Genomic DNA, 27687 nt, shown 5'->3' on the forward strand with positions numbered 1-27687 from the left:
TGCGGTTTAGGAACATCCTCATCCTCATTATCAATTATCCTTCTCTTTCTTCCCTCTTTATCGATCTTGATCCCGAACTCAATATGATGCTTTCATAGCTTGCAGAACATTTTTTTTTTGTAAACTTACGTATAGTTTCATATATGTAGATATGCCGTTGGCAGGGTTGGGTTTCTCCTTCTCTTCTTTTTATATAGGTATAAAAATAGTTTATGTACGACATAATAATGGATATACTCGTAGTAGTATGACTTAGAGTTAGCAGGCGATCGTGAAAACTTTATATAGACTTTGCGAAGACGGGTACTGGGGATCCCTTGCTGCTGCTTCTTCTTTTGTTGCGGGCCAGTGCTGATAAACGCCGTTCTCAGTGTTGGACAAGCAGTGGTCGTAGCGGGGTGCTAATCATACTCCTGTTTGATAACCAACGATGCTTTCTCGGGTGTTTGCTCTGACTTGATAGCCGTGGATCCCACTCCTCCTCCGCCTCCGCCTCCTCCTCCAGGACCACCGCTGGACGATGAGGCCGCCAATTTGTTGCCCTTGATCAGACTGGCTGCCGTGGAGCTGAGCGGGATAGTCACATATTGATTGCCATCTGGCGGATAGAGACAGTCGTGAAATCTATGGTGAAACCTTCGGTACTCTTTGCAACACTCACCCTCTTCAGCGTGAAGCTGCAAGTGTCCCGTTTGTATCAGTTGCCTCAACATTTTCGGCGGTATGTTGGCAAAGGAGGCTCCCGGATAGACATATTTGCCATCCCCCGACGATCCGCCTCCGGCAGTTGCTGCCGTGGACGTTGAGGGTCCTTTCTCAGTCTGATAGCTCAGTGCTGGCATCGGCTTGGATGCCGCTACTGCAGTTGCCGTTGCAGATGTCGTTGCAGTCGCCGCTGCCGTTGCCTCTGTTTTGCTGGGATCCTGACTGGCTGGCACTTTTGTGGTCACCACCTCGGACACCACTTCAGCGGGCATTTCCACGTCCGAAGAGTCGTCCGACTCATTGCCCGACGATGTTGGCGATCGATCATCCTGCAAAAAAAAGATAGACACTCGATTAGTGGGGTTCTTTGCAGTGCAGCCAAACAGTCTGGTGCTGCTGCTACTGTTGCAGCTGCTGCTGCTGATCTTAAGCCAGAGCTAAGTTGAGGATGATTGCCGGGATGGCTGCCTGATCTGGCTTGGTCTGGTCTGGTTCGTTCTGGCCTGGTCTGGGTCTGGGTCTGAGCCTGTTCTATATGCCAGCCCAGTGCCTGACAAAAAATCCAATATGTTTGGACCAAATATGGCGCGAAATTGCGTATAAGTGCTGGCCAGGCTGTTCGCCGGCACGCATCTCAATGAGCTGGCGTTGCCTTAAATGTGCACACGCGTTAAAGAATTTAGAATATTGATTTCTGACTCTCTGGCCGGCAACGGGGACGGTGACGGCAACGGCGACGTGCACAGTGCGGGGACATCATCCGTGGCATCGCCTTGTCTGGTATCGTTCGCGTCATTTTAATTTTGATTAGTGCCACAGGTAGAGGCACAGGCAGAGGCAGGGTGTAGGGGCAGACAGTACTGGAGGCACTGCAGCGACGGAGCGAACAAAAAATAAATCAAAATAATTGCAAACTGTAACAATGCGATCGCCATTTTGTGCGAGGGAGATCGCAATGGCATTGCGCATACGCCGCGTGCCCCGTCCACAGACTTCCAATGAAATTGTAGCAGCCACAGCCACAAGCACAGGCAGCAGCAGCAAAAGGCAAAATCGCATTGTTGCCGCTGACTAAAATGGGCGTCGTCGTCGTCATCGTTGTCGTTGTCGTTGTCGTTGTCGTTCGTCTGCTGCCAGCCAGTCGCTTGGCCAGTGGATCAGACGACCGCCTTTTGAGTGACAGCACCAAGACATTTTAATTAGCAAAAGCAACGACGACAAACTGTCTCCAAGTTGCCATGATATACTTGGCAACAGCAGCAGCAGTAGCAGCAGCGGCAGCAGAAGTTGCACTTGTGGCAGTTGCAACTGTTGTTACGCTTGCGGGCTTTTCAGTGGCATCAAGTGGCAGACAGAGGTGCACAAAGAGGAAGGCAGAAAGAGGGCTGAAAGTGGAGCTGCTCGTGCGGAGGTTACAGAGTGACAGGCCAGGCCGCTTGGCAACAATCAAAGTCAAACGGAAGGAATCAATAAACCCACCCAACGATCTCATAAATCAGTAGTTTGTATCAATTGATGTTTATTTCCTATTTATCTTATCTAGCCCCTACCACCTTTCGGATTTAATTACAGACCACAAAACAGACGATTTCACTTTGTTAAACACATCATTAAAATTCGCTACACAATAAACGAATAAACAAATAAATATATTTTAAGAAAACATTAAAAAAAGCCATTTGCCAATAATTAAAAAAAGAGAGAGAGAGAAAAAATGGGAAAAATAGAGATATGCGCCCCCGGGTGGACTCGAACCACCAACCTTTCGGTTAACAGCCGAACGCGCTAACCAATTGCGCCACGGAGGCTCTTGAAAAACGCACCGACAATGGCCCCATTAAGGGTTTTTGTTGGAGGAGAGCTTTCCACTTGGTTTATATAGGAGTTGAATCATGTTATATGGTTCTTCTGTTGATATTTATTATTATGAGATTAAAGGCAAAGGATTATAATTTATAGACTTCTATAGATTATATTCTTTGAAATGTTGAATGAAAACTACGAAATATAAAGGAGAGATGTCTTAAAGTATAATTTAGTGCAAGGAATTCTGTAACTCCCACTGAAACATTGTCTTTAGAGTGTTCCGGTTGTAAGCCATTCATTAGTGAACTTCCAGCGAGAGATAGACAGACCTTGGAGCTGTGTGGCACACCCACTGCCAGTTCCATTTGCGCATCAACCCAAAATGCAATTTGAATTTGCTTCACAAACAAAAGCACAGCACTGCACACTGCCTCCACACGTGGGACTGTGAGCTAAAACAGACAGACAGTAGGAGGACAACAGGACGACAAGTTAGTTTTGTCAGCGATTCGAACAGTTCCATCGATAGCTTCTGCTTGTGGTACCCCTCTACCCCTCCCCCTACCCATTCCCAACTGGTGATGCTGCCTGCCAAATTGATAGTCGTGTGTCGTGCGCAAATGCCGAGCGTGTCTCATTAAATGACAATTAGAGCTGAGAGCTGAGAGATGAGAGGCAGAGACAGGAGCGGGAGTCGGGGAAACCCTGCCCCTGGCTGGGGGCTTCGACTCGGTATCGGTATCGGAATCGGACTCCGGACCCCGAACCCCGAACCCGGAGTTGGCAATTGGTTGGATGGAATGCCACTGGTCGGGCCAATGGCATGCAATTTATATCGAAATAATGCCGGGCATTGTCTGGTCCGATCTGGCCTCGCTGGCTATCGGGCTGGCTTCGAGAGAGCCTGCGACAAATGCAATTATATAGAAATTTGTCTTGCTGTGATATGTGCGGCATGTTGTTGTTGTGGTTGCTGCTGCTGCCACTGCTGCTACTGCTGCTACTGCCGCTGTGGCTGTGTGGCCATCAGCAGCTCCAAAAATAGGCAATTTGGGAAAGGCTAATAATAAATGTTGGCAATAGTCGTCAGTCCGTCCGTCAGTCAGTCAGTCGTCAAAAGCATTGAATGAATGAATTTTCAAATTGGCTAACTGACATTCACAACCAAGGTGGCATTTTATTTGCCCCAAAAGTGAATGCGAGTCAATTCGGTGGCTGCCACACATCCACTGCATCCACTGGATGCATGTCCAACTGCAACTGCAACTCCACTACGCCGCCGCCGCCACCGCCGCTCGTGTGGTGTCGTGTGACCTACACCACCAGCGCGACTGACTCAATGATTGACGGATGGCACATTTGCCAATTGATTAGTTGTTTTTACCAAAATGGTTGTTGCCACAACAAAAGGCGACAACTGTGTGGCAGTCAGCACCCGCTTCGAGCCAATGAAAGAAGGAACAGGCCGCATCTAAAACAGCAACAGCAACAGCAACAGCAGCAGCCACAGCAAACAGCTAAAACAGTGTTAGCCCATTCTCAGTTTAGCTCGTTGAGATCGTTCAGCATTTGGCCAATAAACATTTGCATTTTGCATGTTGCATGTTGCTGCTGCTGCTGCTGCTACCACTGTTGCTGTTGCTACTGCTGCTACTGCTGCTACCGTTGATGCCGTGTACATCTACCGCCGCTGATAACTTAAGGCCGAAAACAAAGGAATAGCCAAATGTGCTCGCCTCAGCTCTCAGCTCTCAGCTTCCACTCCACTCTCAGATCCACTCGGTGCCACTCGGCTCGGATCTGCTGAAGTCAGCGGGCTCCATTGATGCTGGCGCTTTCAATGAAAACATAAAAATAAAAATGCAAATTAAGCCTGGCAAACGAAAGCACTTAAATCTAACGCACAATTGCCCAGGGAACGGGATGGGGATGTGGGATGTGGAATGGGTTCCGACAGTGGTTCGAAAACAGGAAGAAACTCACCAACCAAATCCATCTTTTCGAAGGGGTTCTTTGCCATCTTTCAGAGCTATGGGAAATCAGTATCCGAAACCACTGTTCCCTGATTTTGTAGGAGGAATCACACAATCACAACCACAGGACAGGACAGGACAGCGGGGCTCTGCAAATTCTCAACAGGAAACGTTGGGGCAAATGGCATGGGCCTGGGCATGGGCATGTGGCATGGAGTATGAGGCAAGCAAAATGGGGCGGCTTGTGAAAACAAAAGCCAGAAAGCCGAAAGCCAGAGCCAAAGTCAGTTGACACGAAACAGCACAGCACAGCACAGCAGCAACAACCAAACAACCAAACAACAACCAACAAACAGCAGAGGAAGACACACAACCTCCTCCACTGCGTAGAAATTTGCTGAAGAGCTGGTGCTGCCGCTGGTGGTGCTGCTGTTGGTGGATGGTTTGGCCATTTGGTCTCTTCCACAATTGTCGTCGTTGTCGTCGCATCCGGGCCGGGCCTGCCACCACAATATGGAGTCTTAAAGCGTTTATATCCGCCAAGCTTTCTGGCCGGCTTTCTGTTTTTGGTCAAATCACAGTTTTGTTTTCTGTTTGCCGCTTCCCCGCCATTTCTGGGATTGGTAAGCGCTGTGCTGCGGTTACACGGATTCACGCGCAAAGAAAGCGGCCAGCAGGAAGTACTCGACTCGTACTCGTACTCGTACTGGGAAGAGAGTCACTCGTTGAGTCGTGAGTGGAGAGAGAGAGAAAGAGAGATAGGGAGCAATCGAGTGGGAGAGAGTTCAAATTCATTAGTTGGGCAGAGTCGGGGCTTCAGTTATGATGGGAATTAGCATCTATTTAAATGTCAGTCAGGGGCGCATTAAGATGCCACGATTGCCCTCGGCCAGGGCCAGGGCTTATTGTTTTCCGTTTGGCAATTATTTGCCCGAAATTGCACTCGCCGAAAACCCCACGGAGAGGCACGCAGCGGAGTGTTCTCCAAGGAAGCTCCAACCCGGTTGCAGGTATTTCTTTCAGTGGGCCGAAACGGAGCGAAGCGAAACGATTGTCCTCAGGCCTAATTATGCGTGCGACGACAGCCGAACAAGCCCCCGAACAGGACAGCAGGCCGCAGATGAAACGCCACCGATTAGCAAGGGGCATAGCTGCACCTTACCCCCCCACCCCACCTCGCCAAGAGCACCCAAAGCTCCCAATTCCTGCAATTTATGATGGGCACTAACAACCGCAAAACAAGCCAAACAAACAAATGAATTGAGGCACAGAGGGACACAGAGGCCCACAAAACGAACAAACAGTTGAATGGAAATTGCAATTATACGCGAATACTTGTACTCGTACTCTGTCCAAAGCGGTCCAGGGGTAGAAGGAGGAGGATGAGGAGTAGGAGCACCATGTGGGTGCCCGGACAAAGCTAGTAGTTCGATGTTTAGCTAGATTTAGCCAAAGCAAAGAAGGCCCCTAACTGCCCATACAATCTGGAGCCGCTGACAGCGATTAAACTCTAGAATGCAACAGAAGCTCCTCAGCCATTGAATGCCTGCCTATCGACGGCTCCTCTCAGATGAAGCGGCTAGTCGAACGGTTATTAAGATCTATGGGGTATTAAGATACGTATATCGCAGCAGGCCATTTGAAGGTACTCCCTTGAGGGCTTTTAGCTTTGATCTTGGATCTTGGGAGAGCAAAATTTGGATCAAGCTGGTACTCAAAACCCATAAAAGATAGTGCTTTTAGCATTGGGAAAGAAAATAGAGCATTGCTAAAGTTCTAGTCCACCAGAAACTGTATGGTTTCCACCCAATTAAAAGCAATTTTTCAGATATCGAATCGAATGTAAACTGCAATCCAGTTTAGCCACGAAACTAATTGAAAAATCAGTTTCAGCACCCTGTCCGGCCGGCGCATTGATCATTAGTCAAACACCAAGTCTAGAATTGTTTAAATTTCATTAAATTGTGTCACAAAAAGCCCAAAGATCTGTTGGATCTCGCGTGCCCACGCCCACAATCGATGGAGAAATAACAAAAATATTCAATCGCTGATTTCATATTTCTTTTTTTGAGTGTGCTAAAAACTGGTTACACCCAAAGCCAAAGGTTGGGTGTACATATACATACATATATGTATATACATATATCTAGATAGATATGTATATAGTAAGTCGTATATAATTGAATAAATTTCAATAAATACATAAGCGGGAGATACGTCATTTTGTAGCAGGTTGGTGTCAATTGAATTCTCATACAACAGAGCCATAGCCATAGCCAGAGCCGAGCGGATCGGAGAAAACACACATAAATTGCCGCTCATTTGTTTGCTCATTTGTCCCCCACGCAGCCAATGTATATAGAGCCCGGCCCAAAATGGCATTGCTGAGCAAGTCACAGGCGAGTCTGCAGTGTGTCTATAATATCTAATACGCACACACGATCGCACCGGCACAAGTCCCGCCCACAGGTCGTCTCCTATATACACACATAAAATATAACTGCCTAATGAAACCCCAGAGAGAGAGAGGGAGAGCACGAGCGCACGAGAGCGCGAGAGCGCGCGAGAGAGTGTCAGAGCTGGGCTTAAGAGAGCCCCAAAAGAGCTTTGGAGGGAATGTAAGATATCTGTTTGCTCCCTCTCACTCACAGTCCCCAGTGGCGGGTGTTCTCTTAAGAAAATGTCGCCCCACAAACGAGTTTCTACTCAGGTTTCTGCCCGAGCAGCGACTCAAGAGACCCATGCGATGCAGCTACGTTTTCAGTCTTTGAGTAACTGCGTCTGCGTGACCTGCACGACGATCGAGGATCGCACGACCGCTGCTGGATGGGATCGATCTTCTTCGGCTTTCCTTCGGCCGTTGCAGAACGATCGGAAGACGTGAAAAGTGTGACCGAACAAGAACAGACAGAAAAGAGCTGGAAAGTGTGTGAAGAAAATTAATTACAGTACATTGAAAGATGGTGACTTGAATGCTTAAGAGCTACGACTTGATCGAATGCTGCCTGCCGATCGAGGAGGCACAGCTGTGCTGTGGACGGTAGATCCCTAACTTGATTCGATTTCATTAATGGGTAAGTGTATATGCATTATATTTTTATTAAATAAGTCAAATTTTGAAGACAACAAGTGAAAAATGTTTAAGAAAGTGCTTTATAGTTGAGAAGATCATCTAATGGGTATAAGAGATTTGAAGTGCTGGTCATAATGATCCCAGAATAACCCAGAGTTCGTACTTCCTAGACAGTCAGCCGCTTCCATTCCATGTTCAAGTAGATCCATTTGTGACCCCTTTAAAATAGTGATAAGCTAAGGCTGCGGAGCTATAGCCAAAAGCTGTGATTCTACTAATAGATAGCCCAATCAAAGAACTCCAAACAGTAGCCCAGCATGCCGACAACTCAATCAAAGGCCTACAATCACACAATCACGCCGACTCGGGCTGAGACTGCGACTGAGAGCCAGACGGAGCCCAGTCAGAGGCCTCAAGGCTCGCCCGATCAGAGGCTGGCCTTTGGAGTCCCAGTCTCAGTCGCAGTCGCAGTCCAAGTCCGTTTGTGGGACCGCCAAGACGGCGTCCACATTTCATAAATCAGCATGAGCGGAGCAAAAGGTGGAACAGTGCAGCGTGCAGCTTGCAGCAGCAACCGCCTGCTGCGAATCCCGACTATTTATTGTATTTTAACAACATTATAAACGAGCATTTAAGTGGCGAGTGTTGGGATTGCTGTTAGGCCGTTTTGATTTGTGTTAGAATTCGAAAGCCAAGACAATAACCGAATATCCATATCCATATCCATATCCCCGGCATACCGACAAAGCCGTTTCATAATCACTCGGAGAGGAGAGGCTTTCCTAGCAGACTGCCTGCCCGGCAGGCCAACAACCAACAGCCTGTGGCAGGCTGTGGCAAGGCTCGGAAGGCAACATGTGGCCGGGCCATAACGTTGTGTCGTTTGAGCCGGGTCAAATGTCAGGCACATTATTTTTATATTTACGTATAATAAATATAAAATGCATGATGCATTTTTGATAGATTTTCATGCCAATAAACAAGCTAAACGAACCGCTAGAATGGTGTTTAAGCCAACACCACCACCATCCTCGATGCTCGACGACGACGCTCGACGACGACTCCCAGCATCGACAACAACGACTCCGACGACGATTCCTCCAACTGTTTTTGTTACCCCATTGTGTGGGTACATAAATTGCAAACCAAAGCGAAAAAAGACCAGGAAGCTGCGTTTGATCGGGGTCCTGTCCTGGGTCTCGGGTCTCATATAATTTTGTGTCTATGCAAATGTACGCGCTCGCTGCATTCAGTTTTGCATTAGCCCGCGACTCTGGGTTTCGTTTCGTTTTGGCCCGACTTTGGTCTGATGTTGAAAAATCGATGACGATCGGACGGCCGATCGAGTCTGTCAGTCTTTCGGGGCAGCGGGGCAACGGGCCAGCGGGCTAGCGGGCCAGGACGTGGCCGGAACGGGGTCTGCGATGGCGGACCAACCACGTTGACGTCTGCTGCTCTCCCGAACAATGCCTTGTTGACACTGATGGAAAATCTGCGTGTCACAAATATCAAAAATGCAATCGTTAGAAAGCAGGACAAGGCTCTACAATGTATGATGGATCTCCATATGATCCACTCCGTTTCCGCTCTCCACTCCACACCACTCCAATGTCCTCCCGGAGTCACTGTCTGTGTCTGTGAGAGAGTTATAGATCTCTGTTGGCTGATATGCTAATGCCTGATTGGATGGGAAATGTTGAGAGTAGCCTAAAGTTGATGGCTGATAGCAAGTGATTGTCTCTGGGGAAAGTCAGTTTGTTAGAGATCAAAGAAACAGTTTGGGGCATATCCATGATCAACGTCTATGGATATGGAGTGAATATTTGAAACAATTTTAATGGAGAAGAAAATTGTATCAGCGAAATGTTGGACCATTCGAATGAACATACCTATTTTTCCGAATACAAAAATAATCGCAAAGAACACAAGCTTCAATAATTCTATAGATCACGATAAGGATCTTGTTTTAAAAGCTGTGAAATACAAATGGAATTACGATCAAATTGATTTTCAATCAGGACTCTCGCTCTGCTCCCTTCTCTCTCTCCCGTCTCTGTGCGAATCCCACCAAAGAATAAAACACCTCTTCCCTAATTGAATGCCAATTTATAGCATTTATAGAAACAATATCAAATGCAGCTCACAGGCAGGGCAGCTCTTTAAGCAAATATGCCAAATGCAATATAGGAACAAAAAATCAGGCAAAAGATATTGGCAGACCAGAGAGTGGAGCGCCCAGGGGCAGGTGGCCAGGGGGAGGACAGAAAAAGCCAACTAAATTACTTAACAAGCCCAGCGGCTGAGCTCGGCTCGGGGCTGGACAACGACGACGACGACGACGACGACGACGACGACGAAGACGAGGACTACGATGTCGATGATTTACTTGTGCGTAATAATGCGACGCCCGCAATGCTGGCCAGGCCATGGCAGTGGCAGTGGCAGTGGCAGTCGAAGTGGGTCTCCTCCTGCAGAAGTTCCTGCTCCTCCGGACGATGACGATGACGATGGCAACGGCAATGCCGAGGCAGGGAGCAGGGTGGCAGGGAGGCGGGCAGTAAATGCATGTGAGAAGAAGTATAACTGGGAATGCGCCTCAATTTAAAATGCGAATTACATTATCTGATCAAATGCATTCTTCAGTGCGCTCCAGGAGGAGCACAGCACACACTGTGTGTGCGGATCGATCCACTCCGCTCCGCTCCGCTCTGCTCTGCTACTCCGAAAGAACGAGGAGTATCCATGAGGATCGGATCCATGAGAGAGAGGAGAGGGATCCCTCTCCGTGTGTGTGCCCGAGTGCCCGTGTGCCCGTGTGCCCGTGTGCCCGTGTACCCGTGTGGATGCTGCACAAATAAATAAATTTTAAAATACAAACAAGTAGCGCGCGCAAAAAGCGCCGAGTGGAAAATTCGTGACAGCAATTGTTGATGAGCAGCGTGTGAACAGCAGCAGCCTTGTCCCCGCTGCCACCACTCCCCCACCCATCCACCATTCGCCGTCCACCATCCATCCAGAACTCAAGATCTCTCAGAACAAAAAAACAGAAAAAACAGAAAAAATACAAAACAATGTTGTCGGGCAAACGCGTAATATTGAGCGACTAATAGCTGGGGCTTGACTTGAAAGCGAACACGACGCCGGATCGGATCGGCTTGGGTCGGAGATCGCTCCACTCTCTGGGGCCGTGGTACACCTCCGCAGTCTAATTAACTCCTACGAGCAGCGGGCCTCAGCTTTTAATTAAGGCGCACCACGCTCTCACAGATCTCTTTCATACATATATATATATATATATGTATATACAAGTATGACAAGAATCAAATGTATACTAAAGCCCAATAGCCGCAATAACAGCAAAACAATCAACGATTCCCCACATCGTGGGCAGCTCCTCCTCCTCCTCCTCCTACAGAGACGCCAAGCGGTCAAATCAAACAAGAATTACACAATTACAAGTCGAACCAACGAGCCCAAGATACGTAGGGCACTCGGAACTAGTAGAGAAATCAACAAACTACTTTAAACATTAGTAATAGGTTACAAATAACCAATTATAGGTTATAGGTATCCTCTGCAATATAATTTAGTTGAATCATGCAGGAAACATAGCTAGAGCCTGAACCAAACTAGAGCGCTTTTAAGGAAAATGTTCTCTGAAAAGCCAATACTAATGATATCCAAAGGTTTACACAGAAAGTTTTCAGAAATTGTATTAACGACGACGACGCAAAAGTTTTGTATAATATCGAGAGATATATTTATTTTTCTTCTTTCGGGCGTGCCCTAAGACTTGTCTACCACCCGAGGAATCCCTTGGCAGTTCTATGCAATTTTAGAGGATTAAACAGCGACCCAAAATCACAAAAGCTAAGTCGTTTTTAAAGCTCTTTTCGCAAGAATACACTTCTCTTATTGAAGCTAAAACTCGACTGAAAACATCTATACAATTAACGAGAAACAAAAACAGGGCAACATCTGTAGAATGTAGTCCTGATTGACTCGGAGTAGCATTAAAGTAATTTTGAAGGTGAATTTAAGGACTGAATGGAGTTGAAAGTGTCATCAATTAACTGGCAGCAAAGGAATATGGTTATTTCTCATTTAACTTACTCCAAGGGGACAAAAATAGACGCTGCTACGATAGGTTCTGACCGGATACTTATGAAAATGTGGCTTATTTTCCATGGTGCCTGCCAGATTCGTTATCGAATTTTGAAGTAGGACCAAGAGTGGCCTCTGCAGGAGAGGTCCCGGGGACAGATGAAATGCCAAAGTGCGCAAACTGTGCCAACTTCTCCTGGGCTCTGGGTCTGCCTTTGCTGCTGGCTCTTGCCACCTTCCTCCTTTGGCGAGGTTGCTGTGGCTGCGGTGCGGCTGCTGTGCAGATGGACTGATGGACTGAAGGACTGACGGACTGACTGACTGACTGTCTGACTGCAGAGACATCAATCTAGAGACGGCAGGCAGGCAAGCAGGCAGCCAGGCAGCCAGCAGGCAGGCAGGCAGAAAGATAGTTGGGACAGACGATTGGCAACTCGTTGAGAGTTGACAATAATGACGCTGAGGACGTCTCCGTCTCCGTCTGCGTCGCAAAATCGATGACGATGATAGAAAGTAAAAGAACCAACGGCCAAGAGCAACGGCGAAGACGATCTCTGGCCTGCTTCTGCATTTTAACTGCAATTTTAATGAGACGTGGGAAAAATACTCGATATATATGTACCACGAATGCGGCTCCTGGCTGCTCGTTTTGTAATTTGTAAAACTCGCACGTTGCCAGCATTAAGGACATGCAGATTTCCCTACAGCACCCTTACCCATACCCATACCCATACCCATGCCCTCTCCTTATTGATCAACATTTATGGCTATATTTTTAGTGGTAGCCGCAGTCTGCGCGAGCCACGAGTAGCAACAAATTAGCACTGACAGGCCTCCACAGTGGAGAAGGGGCGGAGAGGCCGGAGAGAGCGAGAGAGAGACAAAGGACCACCGGTCCGGCCTCGGTTCGATTCGGCCGGCCCATTGTCCATGCGGTGGCACCATGTGGCATGACCATGATCGTCGGCTCTAGCCAATTGGACGCCTAGCGTGAGCTTTCTAGGTGGCATCCTCAGTACAGCCGGACAGCCGCTGCTTGTTAAATGTTTGCCGCCAAAGAGAACGGAACGAAACGGATCGCATCGGATCGGAACTGTCGGGTGACGACTCCTCTAGCTGGTCTTGCCACCCAAACCCAAAACCAAACCCAAGCCCAAGCCCAAGCCCGAATTCGTGAGCGTCATTTGAATGGTGTGATAATTTTTGCGCCTCCGTTTGGCAGCTTTGGCAGTGAATTAATTGCGTACCACATTATAAATTTTTGGCTCCTCAACGCTCCCCATCTTCCAGTCACAGTCACAGTCCCCGTCGCAGTCGCAGTCCCTGTCGCTGCTTATTAACGCTTTTCTATACCCACAAAACACACACACACACAAACACACAATGGGGAGGGGGTGAGGGGGCATTCTCACACGGGAGCGCTGCGGCAAGCAGCGACAGTAGCAGAAATACCAAAAGTTTTGTGGCATGTTGCAGAGTTGTTGGGTGTTGTTGTCACTGGACGTGTGGGCATGTCAAGGCGTTGTCGCGAAGTGGCAGGCGGTAGCCACCACTGGCACCGCTGATTTCTCTGAGATCTTACGCAAATATTGCGCATACGCCATGTGGCCAGTCAAAAGGAGAAAAGCGGCAGGCAGGAGTTTGACGATAAAGGATATTCATGTCAGAAAACATTCTGTGAAGTTCAGATTCATATACTCCAAGCCTACCCTCGGGTTCAGAATGTTGAAAGACATTTTCCGATGGCTTTCAATTGCAATTCGATTTCCCCCATATTTGGTCATCCCAGGGAACCATTTTGTAGTTCAATTATTAACCCACTAAATATGCAGTTTTCTGGGCTTTTCCTCTACGAGCACACGCGAGCACACACGCGTATAATTTCCCCCTCAGATACGATAATTCTGCGTCTCTTTCTAAATGCACAAATTTGCATATCAAATGTAGCAATGAAAAAAGCTGCAAAATAAAGCAAGCAAAGCACCAACAAAACAAACGCCGCCGCGCAGTCGCCTTTCATAACAGAAACAACCACAACAACACTTGCAACGGCAACAACAAGAACAACTACGACTACGACTGGGACTGGGACATGTAGCTAATGCATGGACAATGTTTTCTTCCAATTTTTGTTTGCACTCGCCTTTTTTTCCTTAACAAATTTGCGTATTCTGAACGATACGATACGGTACGAAATTAAGTAAATTACAATATTGTACGACGATTGCAGCAGTGGATGTTACCGTGCAGTGGGGGTTGGGGGGTCTATATGCATGGCTGTGTGTGTGTCTGTGCTATATTTGCGTGAAATTATTATGGCAATCGATTTTGGACCACCCAACTACAGGAAAAACGATGAGCGACGCAGAAGGATAGAGAGAGAGAGAGGAGTACGTATGTAGAAGCAATAAAATGATCGATAAAATTATTATTGATTACTCATACGAGTACGACTCGCGTGTAACGGACCAACTGCGATGAGCCTTCTAGCGGGCAACCGATAACGATGGCGATGACGATGACGCGATCGCCGCTAGAGATACGACAGCAATTATTTTCGTCATAAGTCAGCCAATGTGGCGACGATGTTGCACTCGGGCCTGGCCGCCACCGACGCTTAGGCTTTAGCTTTCAGCTGCTGCTGCTGCTGCTGTTGCTGCTGTGTGCTCGTTTTTTTCTCTTTTATACATATATACTATACATATATGAGTGTACGTGTAATTGCTGCGTTGAATCGCATACACAACAACAACAACAGCAACAGCGACACAACACAAGCTTCCAAATAAGGGACGGCACATGTGAACTGAGGAAGCTATAACTATCGCTGCGGGCCACGCAAATCGCTGGCGTTTCCACTTTCGCATAGATTTCCATGGAAATCAACGCATGCCGCCAATCTGAAGTTCAGCGCATTGATGCAACTGCCACAAAATTGGTTCAGTTGTGCCAGGTGGTGACAAGCAAGCCGCCAGCCAGCCAGCCAGCCAGCCAGCCAGCCAGCCAGGCAGGCCCCAAAAGCGATCACCGATCAATGGCGACCAGGAGTCGTCGCCGTCGTTGTTGTCGTCGGCGGTGTCGGTGGTGGTTGTTGCTGCCGCTGCTGCTGCTGCTGCTGCTGCTGCTCGTTGTCGTGCAACATATGGCAGCGATGACAACGCATGTTAACAGCTTTTTAAAGTCATTGCACAACAACAAAAACAATAACTGTCTTGTGTCTGTGGCTGTGTGCCACAATTCCCAGGCCGATAAGCACTGGATGTGATCCGATGCACGAGTATAATTCAGATCCGATCCGAACTACAAAGAACACCCAAATTTGGCTGAAATCCGATATGAGATATATCCTTGAACAACTGAAGACAGGAAATCTCACGCGTGCCACCAACATGGAGTAGTGGAGTAGTGGAGCAGTGGAGCCATGGAGTGGCAGCAGAAGCGAGCGGAGCGGTCACTGGAGCGGATGGAGTTGAAGTATATTATCCAAAAATGCGGTCTGGCGTGCCTTTGAATTAAGGTATCGATTTAGTGCAGAGCCAGAGCCAGAGTCAGACCAAGACCAAGAGCATGCCCCTCAAGCAAGAGCAGGCTGGTCGGGCTCCTGGGCTGGTCATCTCTCCGTTCGTCAGTCATTTTCATTCATTGTTGGCTCGCGCTCATTGTTGGTGTGAAATTTAGCACAGCAGCAACAGCAACAGCAACAGCAACATCAGTGGCAGCCACAGAAGCAACAAGTGACTGCGGTTGCAATGAATCCGCATAACAGACATACAACCAGCACGGACAGACCCCAGACACACGGACGGACACTCGAAGACCTCTTAAAATGCGGCAAAATATTTCGCGTTGTTGCTGTTGCTGTTGCTGTTGCTGCCGCTGCCACTTCTGCTGCTGCTGCCGTTGTTGTGGCACAAAAATACTTTTTAAACGCGCTGAAGCGTCAAGTAAGGCAAAGCCCAGGCAGAGCTTTCTGCTTTCAACGGATACGCACAGGATCAAGTGTTATAAATGTTAATTCGCAAATAATTGCAGCAGCCACGAAAAACGCCATAGCGTCGCCGTCCCTGTCGCCGTTCCCCATTTTTTTCCCCCTCTCCAAGTGGGGCAGAGGCTGGGGCTTGATGCCTCGTTGGATTGCTTAATCGGCGCCAATCAGACGATGCCACTAAGGTTGGGTCTGTGTCTGAGACTGCGTCTGCGTCTGGAAGAAGTTTGTCAATTTTCAAGCAGCATCAGCAGCATAAGGTTTAATTGAAAATTTATGGCACTTTCATTAGAGCCCAGCCAAGGAGAGGAGAACCTCAAAACTTTCGTTTGGCAGAAGAAATAAATCTCAGAATATTTGGGAGAACATTTCAAAGTAGATACTATACATAGATGCTGTATATAAGCGATACAGTACATACACTGGTACAATTTGTGTGGATTTCAACATTTCGATTTCGATTGTGGGCAGGAAATGAGCTGAACATCGATTGTTGTTTCACTTTTGTTAGCCGCACGGTCGCTGGCTGGCTGGAGGTCTGTGGGCAGAAGGCGGCTCTGGCTCTGGCTCTGGCTCTGGCTCTGACTCTGGCTACCCGTGTGGGATGTCCGCGTGTGCTTCATTATATAATGAATCGACTCTGGGAGATGGGCACACACCAGCATCCCCCACCATCCACCATCCACCATCCACAGCTGAAGCTCAAGCTCAAGCTCAAAGTTTAGCTTAGAATTTATTACTCAAAATGTTTTTGTGGCCCAAGTTTTTGGTTAACTTTTAACAAATTTAGCTACTTTCTGATAAAAACAAGCTGTAACGAGCGACTCGCCTCGCGGAAGTTGCTAAAGTTTCAATCAATATTTGTTCCAAAAACTCAATGAAAAATGCGAGGAAATTTGCGACAAAAGAAGAAAGTAAGAGAAAGAGAAGTCGCCGAGTCTCATTCTGGATATCTAACGCTTGTTTGTAGGTTTTACTCCAAAGCGTACTATATTTTATGGAAATTCATTCTCACTATTTTTTGTGGGAGTGGGAACCTTCGCTGGATTCATGGGTTGCCCAAACATTTTGTAATCAAAACATCTTCATATAATAAATCCCGTCTATGAGGCAACCACTCCGACACAAATAAAGAAAGAAAGAAGGCACGAGAGATTCTCAGCCATAAAATGGCCAGTGAAGCGGAGCTGCCTCTGCCTCTGCCTATATAAGTGCTGTGGGGATGTCAAGGGGGAGGGGGACCAGCTACAAGCTACAAAAAAAAAACACACAAAAAACTATGAGCTTCAACTGAAATGTTTGTTGCCTCTGCCACGCTTCAGTGAATGGGCGTTGCTGCATTGGGCGTGGCTCGGTGACGGCGCTAGAGAGGAGTCACGGCGGCAGGAGGAGGAGAAGGTCGTTGAGATTTCATCGTGGATAGCAAAGAATTTTGATTAACTTGGAAAATCATTGGAGTAAGTCCCCCCCGAAAGTAAAGGGGTAGGAGGCAGGCAGGCAGGGAGGCAGGGCGAGATGGAGGGGCACACAATGTACAATACGCATTATTTGTTTGCATTGCAGGCCCAATAATTGCTTAACTAAATGTGAGTACCGAAAGGCCGAAAGCGCCTCGTTAGGGTCCTCTCAAGCAGCAGGCAGCAGGCATCGTCCAGAGTCCAGTGTTCGGTCTTTTAAATAATCACAATGAAAGCAACAGGGCCAAGAGCAACAGGACAGGAGAGACAGGCCAGTTCAGACCAGGCCAGGCGGGGCCAGACGAAACCAACCAAACCAAACCAAACAAAAAACAATACAAAGCAATACGAGAGAGAAACAAAAACGAATTGAACAAAAACAAAACACAAACAACAACAAAAAGAAACGCTCACAAATTGTCATTTCTTAACCTTTTCAGATTGCGAAGGCGGCGGCGGCCGGCAGCCCCAACAGGAGTTGCAGCAGCAGCAGCAGCATCAGCATCAGCAGGAGGAGATGTGGTGGCGGCCAGCAGTTGGCAGTCGCCAGAAGTTGCCGACGCGCGCTCCCCAGCCGCACAATGTGTGTGTGCCGCGCGGGCTTTAAGAAATGCCGAATTCCAGAAGCCGCAGTACAATCAGTTGAATTAAAAAACGAGCGCACAGACAGAAGACGACGTGGATGTGGCTGTGGATGTGGCTGTGTCCAGGGCCTGGACCTGGGACCTGAGACCTGAGACCTGGTTCTGGATCTGAAGCCGGCGACGATATCATCGCGTGGAGAGCGCGCGCAGCAGCTGCTGACGTTGGGGGCTAGGAAATTAAGAGGACATTGTGGCGGCATGCGGTTAGAACTTGCAGCGGCGGCTTAAACACAAAATCCGCCAAGACACACACACACGCACACACAGACAGAGAGAGAGAGAGAGAGAAAGAAGTTAACCCAAAGCCAAGATTCCTTGCGTGGCTGCGTTGTTGGTGGCTTTTGGACAGCTGGACGATGCCTGACAGAGGTCGCCCTCGTACGTAATCGACGAGCATTGCGAATGCTTTTGTACTCCTCCTCCACCTCCTCCGCCTGCTGCTCCTGCGTCTTGTGCTGCGCACGTGGCTAACTTGGTGACGCGTCTGTTGCTGCCGCAACAGCAGCAGCAGCAGCAACAGCAACAGCAAAACAGCAAATCATTGAAATGTCGTTAGAGGCTCGAGCGGCACGCAGCATCGATAGTCAGCGGAACCGCAAAATGCTTTTAATTTCTCAAACTGATATGCACTCGTGCTCCCTCTGTAGCTGGAGCTGGAGGAGCGGGCCGGAGGTTGCTGGGGGATTGCTAGAGGATCGCTTCAGGATCGGTTCGGGAGCTGGTTCGCTGGAAAATGAATCAGCGGTCGAACAAATTGGAGTTGCCGAGGGTATTGTGCAGGGATTGAAGGAGGCACCAGAACGCGAAAAGAACAAGAAAGTGTGTATGGAGAAGGATACAAGGGGGAAACACTATAGGAAACTGGAACTAGTTCCATTGGATTTGGTTCCAGTTCAAATTTAAACGGAAAGAGGAGTACATTTTAGAGATCCGATCCCTTTCCTTTTACGTTTGATATTTACTTGAAAAGAGTTCCCATTCGTAAAGGTAAATTAATTGCAAAAAAATCGTACATACAATCATACAATCCATATTTAAATACAAAATTAATATCATATCAATTTTAGATTCTTTCATTCTTCCGATTCTCCACTGTTTATTTTATGTATTGAAATATTGAAATGAAATAAAAACGAAATTATAAAAGCCAACAAACTTGCGTGCTTTTCTGGGGGCTGAGGCTGGGGGATCATAGAAAATGTAGAAGTAGTGGGCGAATGGAGATGATGCGCAGGTGAGCGACCATAGAAGGCAATCGGCGCAGAGTCTCGAGTATATAGCCAAGACACCCGCGCAGACCGATAGACACGAGCAGATATGTACGCAATATATACTCGGGCATACTGCGGGTAAATGTGTGGAAGGGGGCAGGGGCACAACAGCCCACTGCATGATGGCAATTAACCTTGGCTGGACAAAGAGTTGGCGGCAGCAGAACGACCTACAGCAGCAGCAGCAGCCGCGTACCAGCCATGACTTTTATCAGTCAAGTCAGCTGCTGCTGGGGCTTCCAGCAGAAACAACAACAAAATGATGACCTGAACCGGCGTTGGTGTCACACCCACAACATCTTTGGCTCGTTGTTGGCTCTTTGGCTGTTGGGGGGGCTTTCATTCATCGTCTCGAACTGAATGGAAATCTACGAGGCAGAGAGAGAGAGAGAGAGAGAGCTCCGAGAGATCGGGGCTTACAGTGGCACACGTCATCGCGCAAGCCTACGCGGGACCCAGAGCCCGGGCCACAGCCACCGCCAGAGCCAGAGCCGGAGCCCGGGCCATAGCTTTGGCATTGAAAAGTAAGAAACGCGATTTGCATGCCAAGCCAAGCCAAGCAAAGACAGGGGGGAGGGGGACAGGGGGATCGGATCTGAGGCCTGTTGGTGCATGACGAGCCGAGACGAGACGAGACGAGACCGGGCCAGACGACACACAAGACACACAAGAGAGTCAATGGGTGCTCTGATCGATTTATGAACTCGTCGCCCGTATTCCGCTGTCTGTCTTATGACGTCACAGGGCCCCCAAAGAAGCCCCCGCGCAGCAGTGCTTTGGCTGAGGTCTATTGTGGAAGCGGAAGCTCTTTACAGCCCAACCGAATGTTGAAAGGAAAAACAGAAATATGTGCATATGCTCGAAAACAGAAATTCATTCACAGGGAGCAGAGCAGAGCAGAGCAGAGCAGCGCACGGCAAAGCAGCGCATGGCAGAGCAGAGAAGAGGGGCTGCCCACTCGCTCCGATTCGGCGATTATTACGCGTGGATTGTGTGGTGGAGTGTGGATTGTGGACTGTACATTCTGTGTAGGCCATAACTACAGACTTTTGAGAGCTGTCCCCGGCATGGTGGGAGGGGGGTAGGGAATGGGTCTTATCTAGCGCTCTTAACCTTGCTCTTGAAACTGGAAGCTGGAAAAATCTGTGTGTTGGGGCTGTCGGCAGCATCTGGCACTTTTACATTATTTGTGTGCTTTTGTTTAAACTATGTTTTTTTGTTGTTGTTTATTAATGTATAATATTGCGCTAAGTAAAATATATGCATATACTCTTTTTATATATGGTAGATATACTATTTTGTGGTTTGTTTTTTAAACATATTGTTTTGTTTCGCTTACAACATAAATTGTTTTAGGGTTATTCGATTCGGTTTCTGCGGATTGCACGAGCATTTATCATAAATAGTATATTTAACTATTATTAAAGAAATTCTGTTCTCGTTTTTTTTTGTTTTTTTTTTCTGTTTGACAGAAATGCGATCTCTAATTAAATTAAGTTCTTCTTTTTGTATTTAATAAAATTAAGTTTAAATAATAAATTAAATTTAAATTGCGTTTGAGTGGTGGAAATTAGCTCTGAGCTGCTTTTTAATTTGGTTTCTAAATAAAAATATACAATAAATATTAGTAGAAAACAAAAGAGAGAGTGCGCGGAATGGAGGGTGAGCTCAAAGGGTGAGTGGGGGTCTTCAACAATTTTGAATACAATTTGTTAGTGCCTTTTTTTTGGTAGTTTAGTTTGAATGCAAATAAAACTCGAAAAATAAACAAATCGAAAGCCAATTCAAATAAACATAATAGCTTCACAATTATAAATAGTTCTAAAATTAAGCTAAGCTTCTGGGATAAGCTTAAAAGTTCAAAGAGCACGCTCATCGCCCACACGCACACACACGCACGCACACACACTTACACTCCAAAGGAAAATGGCCGCCGGCGCATTCGAATACACTCCCTGGACTTTTATTTACTTGCCAACAACTTTTGGGTGTTTGGCCGTGTTTACCCCCTGTTTAGACTCTGTACAGCACATACCTCTCTCAATGATGATTCTTTATAATATCTTTCTATGTATAGTATGTATATCTCCCCCTTTTGTTAACTCTTTTAGTTACATTTACATTGCACTTATGTTTTCTATGTAAGAAAAGGACTAACTTAAGCAGTCTCGGCTGTGTCTCGATGTGTCTCTAGTGGTTCTAGTGGTTCTAGTCGTAGAAATGGCACTGGGTTAGAAGCTGCAGCTGGTATGTGACAATTGATCTATTGCTATCGGATATGCTACCGAATGTACTATCGCTATCGCTGCTATAGCTATCGTCAGGGGAGAGCTAGCTGTAGCTTGGCTATGGCACAGTCGCCTTTAAGTAAGAGTCTTGACTAGTATACGAAATAAACAAAAAAAATAATGTAAAATTAATACAAAAAATACAAAAAACACACACACACAAACACTGCGACAAACAAGAACAAAACGAGCGGCGAGATCGTATTGGCCATGAATCCGACATACTATGTACATATGTACATACATACATACAAACATATCGAAACTCCGACATACAAGCCAAATTGCTGCACTTTGGATCTGCTAAAACATCTACGTATGTAGGTCTATGTCTAAACATAAAACTGCTGTCTAACTAATTGGGTTTTGGCCCATCTCTGGGAACGCTGCGTCCCGCTAGGCCAGCCCCCATATCTGTATATAGTATATATTGCCTAGAGAATCTGAGCGGAAGGATTTGCCTAGCGCTGCGCATGCGTATGCGACATGTGCGAGTGCGTCGAATGCGGCGGCGGCACGTGGGCCACATGCGCATGGTGCGCATGTCCGCCGTAGGCCTGGGCATGGGACAGGGGCGAGGCCTGGCCACCGCTGTACCCGGACTGCATCAGACTCTGCTCGAGGCTGTAGTGCGAGGGTGGCGCCGGCGGATGGGCGAGATGAGCGTGCCCGTGGTGACCATAAATCAATTGTCTTACTTTGGAGTCCTCGTCCGCGATGTTGTAGCTGAGCTCCGTCTCCTCGAAGCCCGTGGCCGACATGCGCTGGTCCCCGCCGCCCACGCTGGGCGGATCCGGCGAGTTGAGGCAGGTCTGTATGAGCTGTTTGCCCGCCTCCGAGGTGATCATCGGCTGCAGCTTGCGCGTGGCAAATGTGTAGACGTGACCCGTCTCGCTGGCAACCAGCAGCATTACCTGTGTCCCAGTCAGCGTCGACAGCTCGTAGGCCTGCAACGAGTGGAAAGGAGCAAAGGGAAACGTGTGTTAAGTACTCGTATTCGAAGATATCGGTCTTCAAGTATCGCCTGCTATCGCGGGCATGGGGATTGGGGACTGAGGCTGAAGCTGAAGCTGAAGCTGGGGTAACTGTCGAAGCGTGTGTTGCCACAGCGGCACATAAATTTCCCAAGCAAACTATGCGATTATGTGGCAGCGATAAGAACGAGTAGCAACAAAAGTTTGGCAGAGAGGACGAGGCCTTAAAACGATTAGAGATGGGAGCGTGAGGAGAAAACGCATTGAACAGTGGAAACCAGTCGATCAAGAATATCAGATTCAAATCATGGGGGAACAATGATGTGGAAACCCTCCTTCAGGAAGATCAAAGAGTTCAGAAAACGAATATTCCAAGCACTGGAACCACAGTATGTTAAAGAAAGAAGTACTTAAGATGATCTGGAAACATTTAAAGGCTTACAACCTAACCCATTTCTTATGCTCATTGGGGTTCCCTGCTCTCCCACGCAAAAGCCATAGGAGTCACGCAACCATCTCGATAGATGCATAGTTCCATAGTCAATAGACCCGCCTCGCTGTGGAGTCGGTCCGTACATTAGACGGTAGCCTAAGCTGGCTATCAACAGCTCGTAATTACTATAAAGGCGATAAAGTTGCTGTCGGGTTGTCTGGCTGTCTGACTGTCTGGCTGTCGGGCTGTCTGCCTGCCGTGCAGCGAGCGAGTGGCAGACACAGCGCATAAATAACTGGCGCGGCAAGAAGCAGCAGCCAGCCCAACGCTTCGGGGAACATTTATTAATATTAATGAAATTGTTGTACACATTGTTGCTCCTTCGGATCTGGGATCTGTGATTCGGGATCGGCTTCTGCTGCTGCTGCTACACCGATTGGCTGCCAATTTTATGTGTAACATGTGTAAATGCAAACAATTGACACGGTCGGTCCGAAAGGAGGAGCAGCAACTGAATCTGAATCTGAATCCGGATCCGATTCTCATTCGATTCTCGTTCTCGTTCTGAGTAGGTGTCGATTGTACCGAGGATGGTGCCCTAGGTCCAGGGGCCAGGGCCAGATCCAACACCAACAATTCATGTCAATTTGAATTTCGAACAAAGACAAAAGGACACGACACGAGGCAGCAGAAGGCTTGGATTGGAGGATTGGGGTAAGAAATCTGTTGACAGGACAAGGCAGCCCCAGAGACCGGGCAGCAGGCACCAGGCAGCAGGCAACAGGCACCAGGCGCAGGGAGAGAGAGAGCGGCAAGAGTCATTTGTTAGAAGGCGATTGTTGGTTGTTTTCTGTTGCTGTTGCTGTTGGTGTTGCATGTGGCCAAAAGGCAAAGCCGACCAGCCATCGAGGAGCCTCTGGTCTTGGGGGCCGCTTATCTGTGGACAATCTGCCGCACTGGTGCTGCCCCTGGTGCTGACGCTGCCGCTTCTGTGCATCAATACGCTTCCGTGCTGGAAGCAGCAGCCCCCGAAAACAATTCCCAAGCCAAGTCAAGTCAAGACCAGGCCAAGCTCAAGCCTGAGCCTGAGGCCTGCCTCGTGATTTCAATTTAACACCTTTTGGCGGCATTTTGCGCCTTGTGCCCTTTTGGCCATGTTTAATGGTTTGGGTTAGGGGAGACGCATGGCGTGGGGATCGGGTCTGTGGAGTAGCAACCTACATGTGTGTGGACATTGTGCATTATGCAGAAGCGCTTTCGCTGCCGCTGCCACTGGGGCAGACGAAGCCGTGGCTCAATCGCGGCTCCCATCGATCGGCCCACGCAATTAGGTTGACCAACAAATGAGATCACTTCTGGACATTAGCTCACTTTTCACTTTTGTGGCCATTTTTGGGACTGGCCGTGTCGCTCCGCTCTGCGTCGCCCACGCCACGCTCTGCCTGCAAAATGCCCAAAATTGGCCAGTGGAAAGCATGCCAACAGGTTGCCATCTCCGTCCCCGTCGCCCGTCTCCCAGTTTCACTCTTTCTGTCTCTCTTCATGGGCCAAGTTCATTGGCCGCAATTTGTTGCTAGGGATCCTCGCTGGCTGCTGTTTCTTATTTGCCGCTGGCTGTGGGGCTCTGGCTGTGGCCTGTGGCCTGTGGCCGTAGCGCCAAGAAGTCAAAATCCCATTGTCTGCCTGTCAACTGTCCGACATCGCCTGGACATCGATGAGGGACCACATCAAAGTCACCAAATCGAAATATTATATATATTTTTTCTGCATTCAGATGGCGTATGGTGTACGGCAAGGGTTTGTGGCCTCGGGCGCGCGCCTGTCATAAGTCCGGCCCCCAGGAAGGGACCCAAAGAACGACATGAGTGACCAGACCAGACCAGACCGGTCAAGAGATCTGATGTGTCCCAGGGGTCAAATATTTTGGTATAGACGAAAAGGGAATGTCAGTTAGGATACGCCTTCGGTATACAAAGGGTATTCCAAAATTCGTTGCCCCCAATGTTTTTGCCTTTCATTTTTGGAGCTGCAGCAGCGCTTTCTGTTTTTTGTTTTTCCCCCCGACTTGGGTCAAATATTTCATAAGATTTTGTGTCTTTGGCAAAGATCGTGCTGGGATCGTGATTTAGCGCCGCAATGTTGATGGTTTTTGTGTCTGATTTTGATCGGGTGTTCGGTTCGGTACGGTTCGGTTCGGATCGGATCGAGGCTCGGTTTGAGGCCAAAGAAGTCTATTTGAAAAATGTGAAAAATTTCATATGCACCCGCCAGATGGATAGAAAGCACAGCACAGAAGCAGCATAAGCAGCAGCAGATGGAGTGGAAAGAGTGGGAGGAGCAGTTGTAGGAACCACCATTATATAAGTTTGCGTGTGAAAATTGGTCATTTGAAAATGCCAATGCCACGGCCCGTGCATGACAATGAGTGGGGTAGAATACACACAGAAGGAGCACGCATCAACTGGGATGGAGGATGGAGGATGGGGCAGCAACGGATGAAGGTGGACTTGCAACTTGTGGGTAGCCTCCTTTGAATGCAATTGCGGCGGCAAATTAACATTTTATGAAGCCGAAAACAAAGGGAAATGCGGAATCGTGGGCTACCGCGCTTACACAACGCCGCCAAAGCGGCAACAGTTGGGGGAACTGAAGATTGGGGGGACCAAGAACAGAGGATCTCTGGCTACTGTTCTAGAGCTGATCTGAGCGGGGCACGATGGCACAGTGGTAGAGGTACGATTCGGATTTAAGGCTCTTTCCTTAGAGTACGAGGATCATCCCATTCCGACCACTGTGCCGCCGATGGTCACATAACGATAGCCGATAGAGAGGGAAAGAGAGAAAAGGGAAGATGAAGAGGGACACTGCACTGGACAATGCCAGAGGAGGAGCTGCAGTTGGAATCGAAGAAGCATTTATTAATTGCACATGCGCTCAAAACGTGGTCCAATGTCAATGCCCATCCCATCCCATCCGATCCCAGTGGCCCAAGTCCAAGTTGAGAGGTGGAGAGGTGGGATCTGGAGAGCGACTCCGCTCCGATCCGACCCGGCCCGACTCCCCCGCTTACCTTCTTCATGATGCCCGTCTTGCGCTTGGAGAAGGTCGTGTAGCGACGCAGCTTGTTGTCAATGTATTCCATTTTGATTTTGACACGTCCCTTTGTCTTCTTGCCGTTGGCGGGCGGTGATTTCTTGTTGGGCAGCGGATTGTATCCGTCCACATTGTCGTCGACGCCGGCGCTGGCCACACTCCCGCCAGCGCCACAGTTGTCCAGGCCCTGGAGCGTCAGGCCGCCGCCACCAGCTGATCGATGATGATCCTCGTAGCAGTCGCTGCCGGATCGCTTAAGGGCGCGGTGCTGTTGCTGTTGCTGCTGCTGTTGTTGCTGCTGCTGCTGCTGTTGTTGCTGTTGCTGCTGCGCGGCATGCTGGGGACTGTGATGCGTCTGGCTGTTGCCCAGGGTCTGGCACTGGGAGGGAGCTGCACCGCCGGTGGGATTGGGCCGCTGCATGGGCACGCCTCCGCCGCCGCCCATGCTCTGCAGGAGCCCTCCGCTGGGCGGACGGGCGCCCAGGGCCGCCACCGCCGGATTGCCGTACATATCGGCCTGGTCGGCGAGGCTAAGGCCTATACTACTCATCGAGTAGTTTAGGTTATAGCGCGAGTCACCTCGCGTCGGGTCCATTCTCAGGTAAAAGTTCTCCACGGTGGAGCCGTAGAAATCCAAGGCACCGCGCGCGTCTATTATTGCTACCTTGCTGTGAAATCCGGCCGCGGCACACTTTTTCCGTTGTTCTCCTCTGCTCTGGCTCTGCTCTGGCAGGGGCTGCTGCCGTATTTAATTCCAAAAATAAAACACAAAACACACACCGCACGCCGCACACAACGCGATTCGATGGCGTTTTTGCCCTGGCGCTGGCCCTCTTGCACGATTCCCTGACGCGTCGCTGTTCGGCTGAGCTCTCCTGCGCTAGCTGGCACTGCCGGCCGTGGCTCAATTGTTTTAAATAATTAACTACAATTGAATTTCGGATCAAAACGCGAATTTTTGGGCTGCAACGCCGTCGTTTTGCAACAAACACGCACGAACGCACACACACAAACACCGCAAGCAGAAAATTGACAGCTGACAGTCCTACAGTGTTGCAATGTGGTGGAAACCAGGGATGGACTGGCTCGCGCCTGCCTAGTGTTGCATAATCTGCGGGATGTGGCGCTTAAATTTGAATTGTCTTTCGAAAATATGCGTTGCGTGTCTTTCCTTTGAGTTGATTATGGTTGCAGTTTGTTTTTTAAAGGATGATTTGGTTTGAATGTTGCGTTTGTGTTGGTTTATTATGTTGGTAGAGTTTACTGGCCTTCTAGGAGTCTTTTGTGCGGTTTTATTTCTGCTTCGATTGTTTGTTCTTCTATTTTCAGCTTTAATTTGTTTGGTTTTATGGTTTAGTTCTGCTTCAATATGATTTAGCTTGTGTTATATTTATTTTTGTTGTCACAATATTTATTTAAATATGCGTTGCGTTTGATTTTGCAAGTGGTTTAAAAATTCCTTGCAATATTTTTGGTTTTATTGTTGAGTGGCGTTTTTGTTTTTTTTTTACAGTATTGTAAATATTTTCTGTTGTTCCTGCTTTGTGCGGTTTTTATTTTCTAATTTTGGAAATCTCGCCTGTGTTCTGTGTGACTTATTTGTCGCTCGGCATTTGTTTGCTGTGGCACTTGTTTGGACTGTTGTTGGCTTTATTTGTGGCGATTTGATTGTGTTTAATTTAATGCCTAATACGATCCGCAGCGACGTACGCAACGAGTAGGTGCGTGTGCGATTCGGTTTTGTATTTGGATTTGGTCGGGAGCAGGGCTGAGACTTGCGATCGATCGTTGCCTCCGTTGTGCTTCAGATGGCTGCAAAATACTTAATAAACCCCAACGTATGGCCAGCGACGGCGCAGCGACAAAGTTTGCTGCGCCCCA

The 27687-nt window shown here is 48.2% G+C and overlaps 1 protein-coding gene and 1 non-coding gene across 2 annotated transcripts; both read right to left on the minus strand.

The window, feature by feature from the left end:
• On the minus strand, nt 1-27635 carry bs (serum response factor blistered). The gene is made up of 4 exons (XM_001361954.5): nt 25784-27635; nt 22005-22253; nt 662-1034; nt 1-598 (listed from the first exon to the last, which is right to left on the minus strand). Exons 1-4 carry the CDS (start codon nt 26399-26401, stop codon nt 402-404), a joined length of 1437 nt encoding a protein of 478 aa, XP_001361991.3. The 5' UTR covers nt 26402-27635; the 3' UTR covers nt 1-401.
• On the minus strand, nt 2440-2513 carry TRNAN-GUU (transfer RNA asparagine (anticodon GUU)). The gene has a single exon. It is a non-coding gene; the product is annotated as a tRNA-Asn (tRNA).
• Nucleotides 27636-27687: the final 52 nt, after the last annotated feature.

The sequence above is a fragment of the Drosophila pseudoobscura genome, chromosome 3 (assembly GCF_009870125.1).
Source record: "Drosophila pseudoobscura strain MV-25-SWS-2005 chromosome 3, UCI_Dpse_MV25, whole genome shotgun sequence".
NCBI lineage: Eukaryota > Metazoa > Arthropoda > Insecta > Diptera > Drosophilidae > Drosophila > Drosophila pseudoobscura.

What these genes read in the sequence shown, in the direction of transcription:
- bs (XM_001361954.5), bottom strand. Translation starts at nt 26,401, where the DNA reads ATGGACCCGACGCGAGGTGACTCGCGCTATAACCTAAACTACTCGATG. An exon ending in AGACGGGCATCATGAAGAAG is followed by an intron (nt 22,254 to 25,783) that starts GTAAGCGGGGGA and finishes CACTCGTTGCAG; the next exon opens with GCCTACGAGCTGTCGACGCT. An exon ending in TCGCGGACGAGGACTCCAAA is followed by an intron (nt 1,035 to 22,004) that starts GTAAGACAATTG and finishes TTTTTTTTGCAG; the next exon opens with GATGATCGATCGCCAACATC.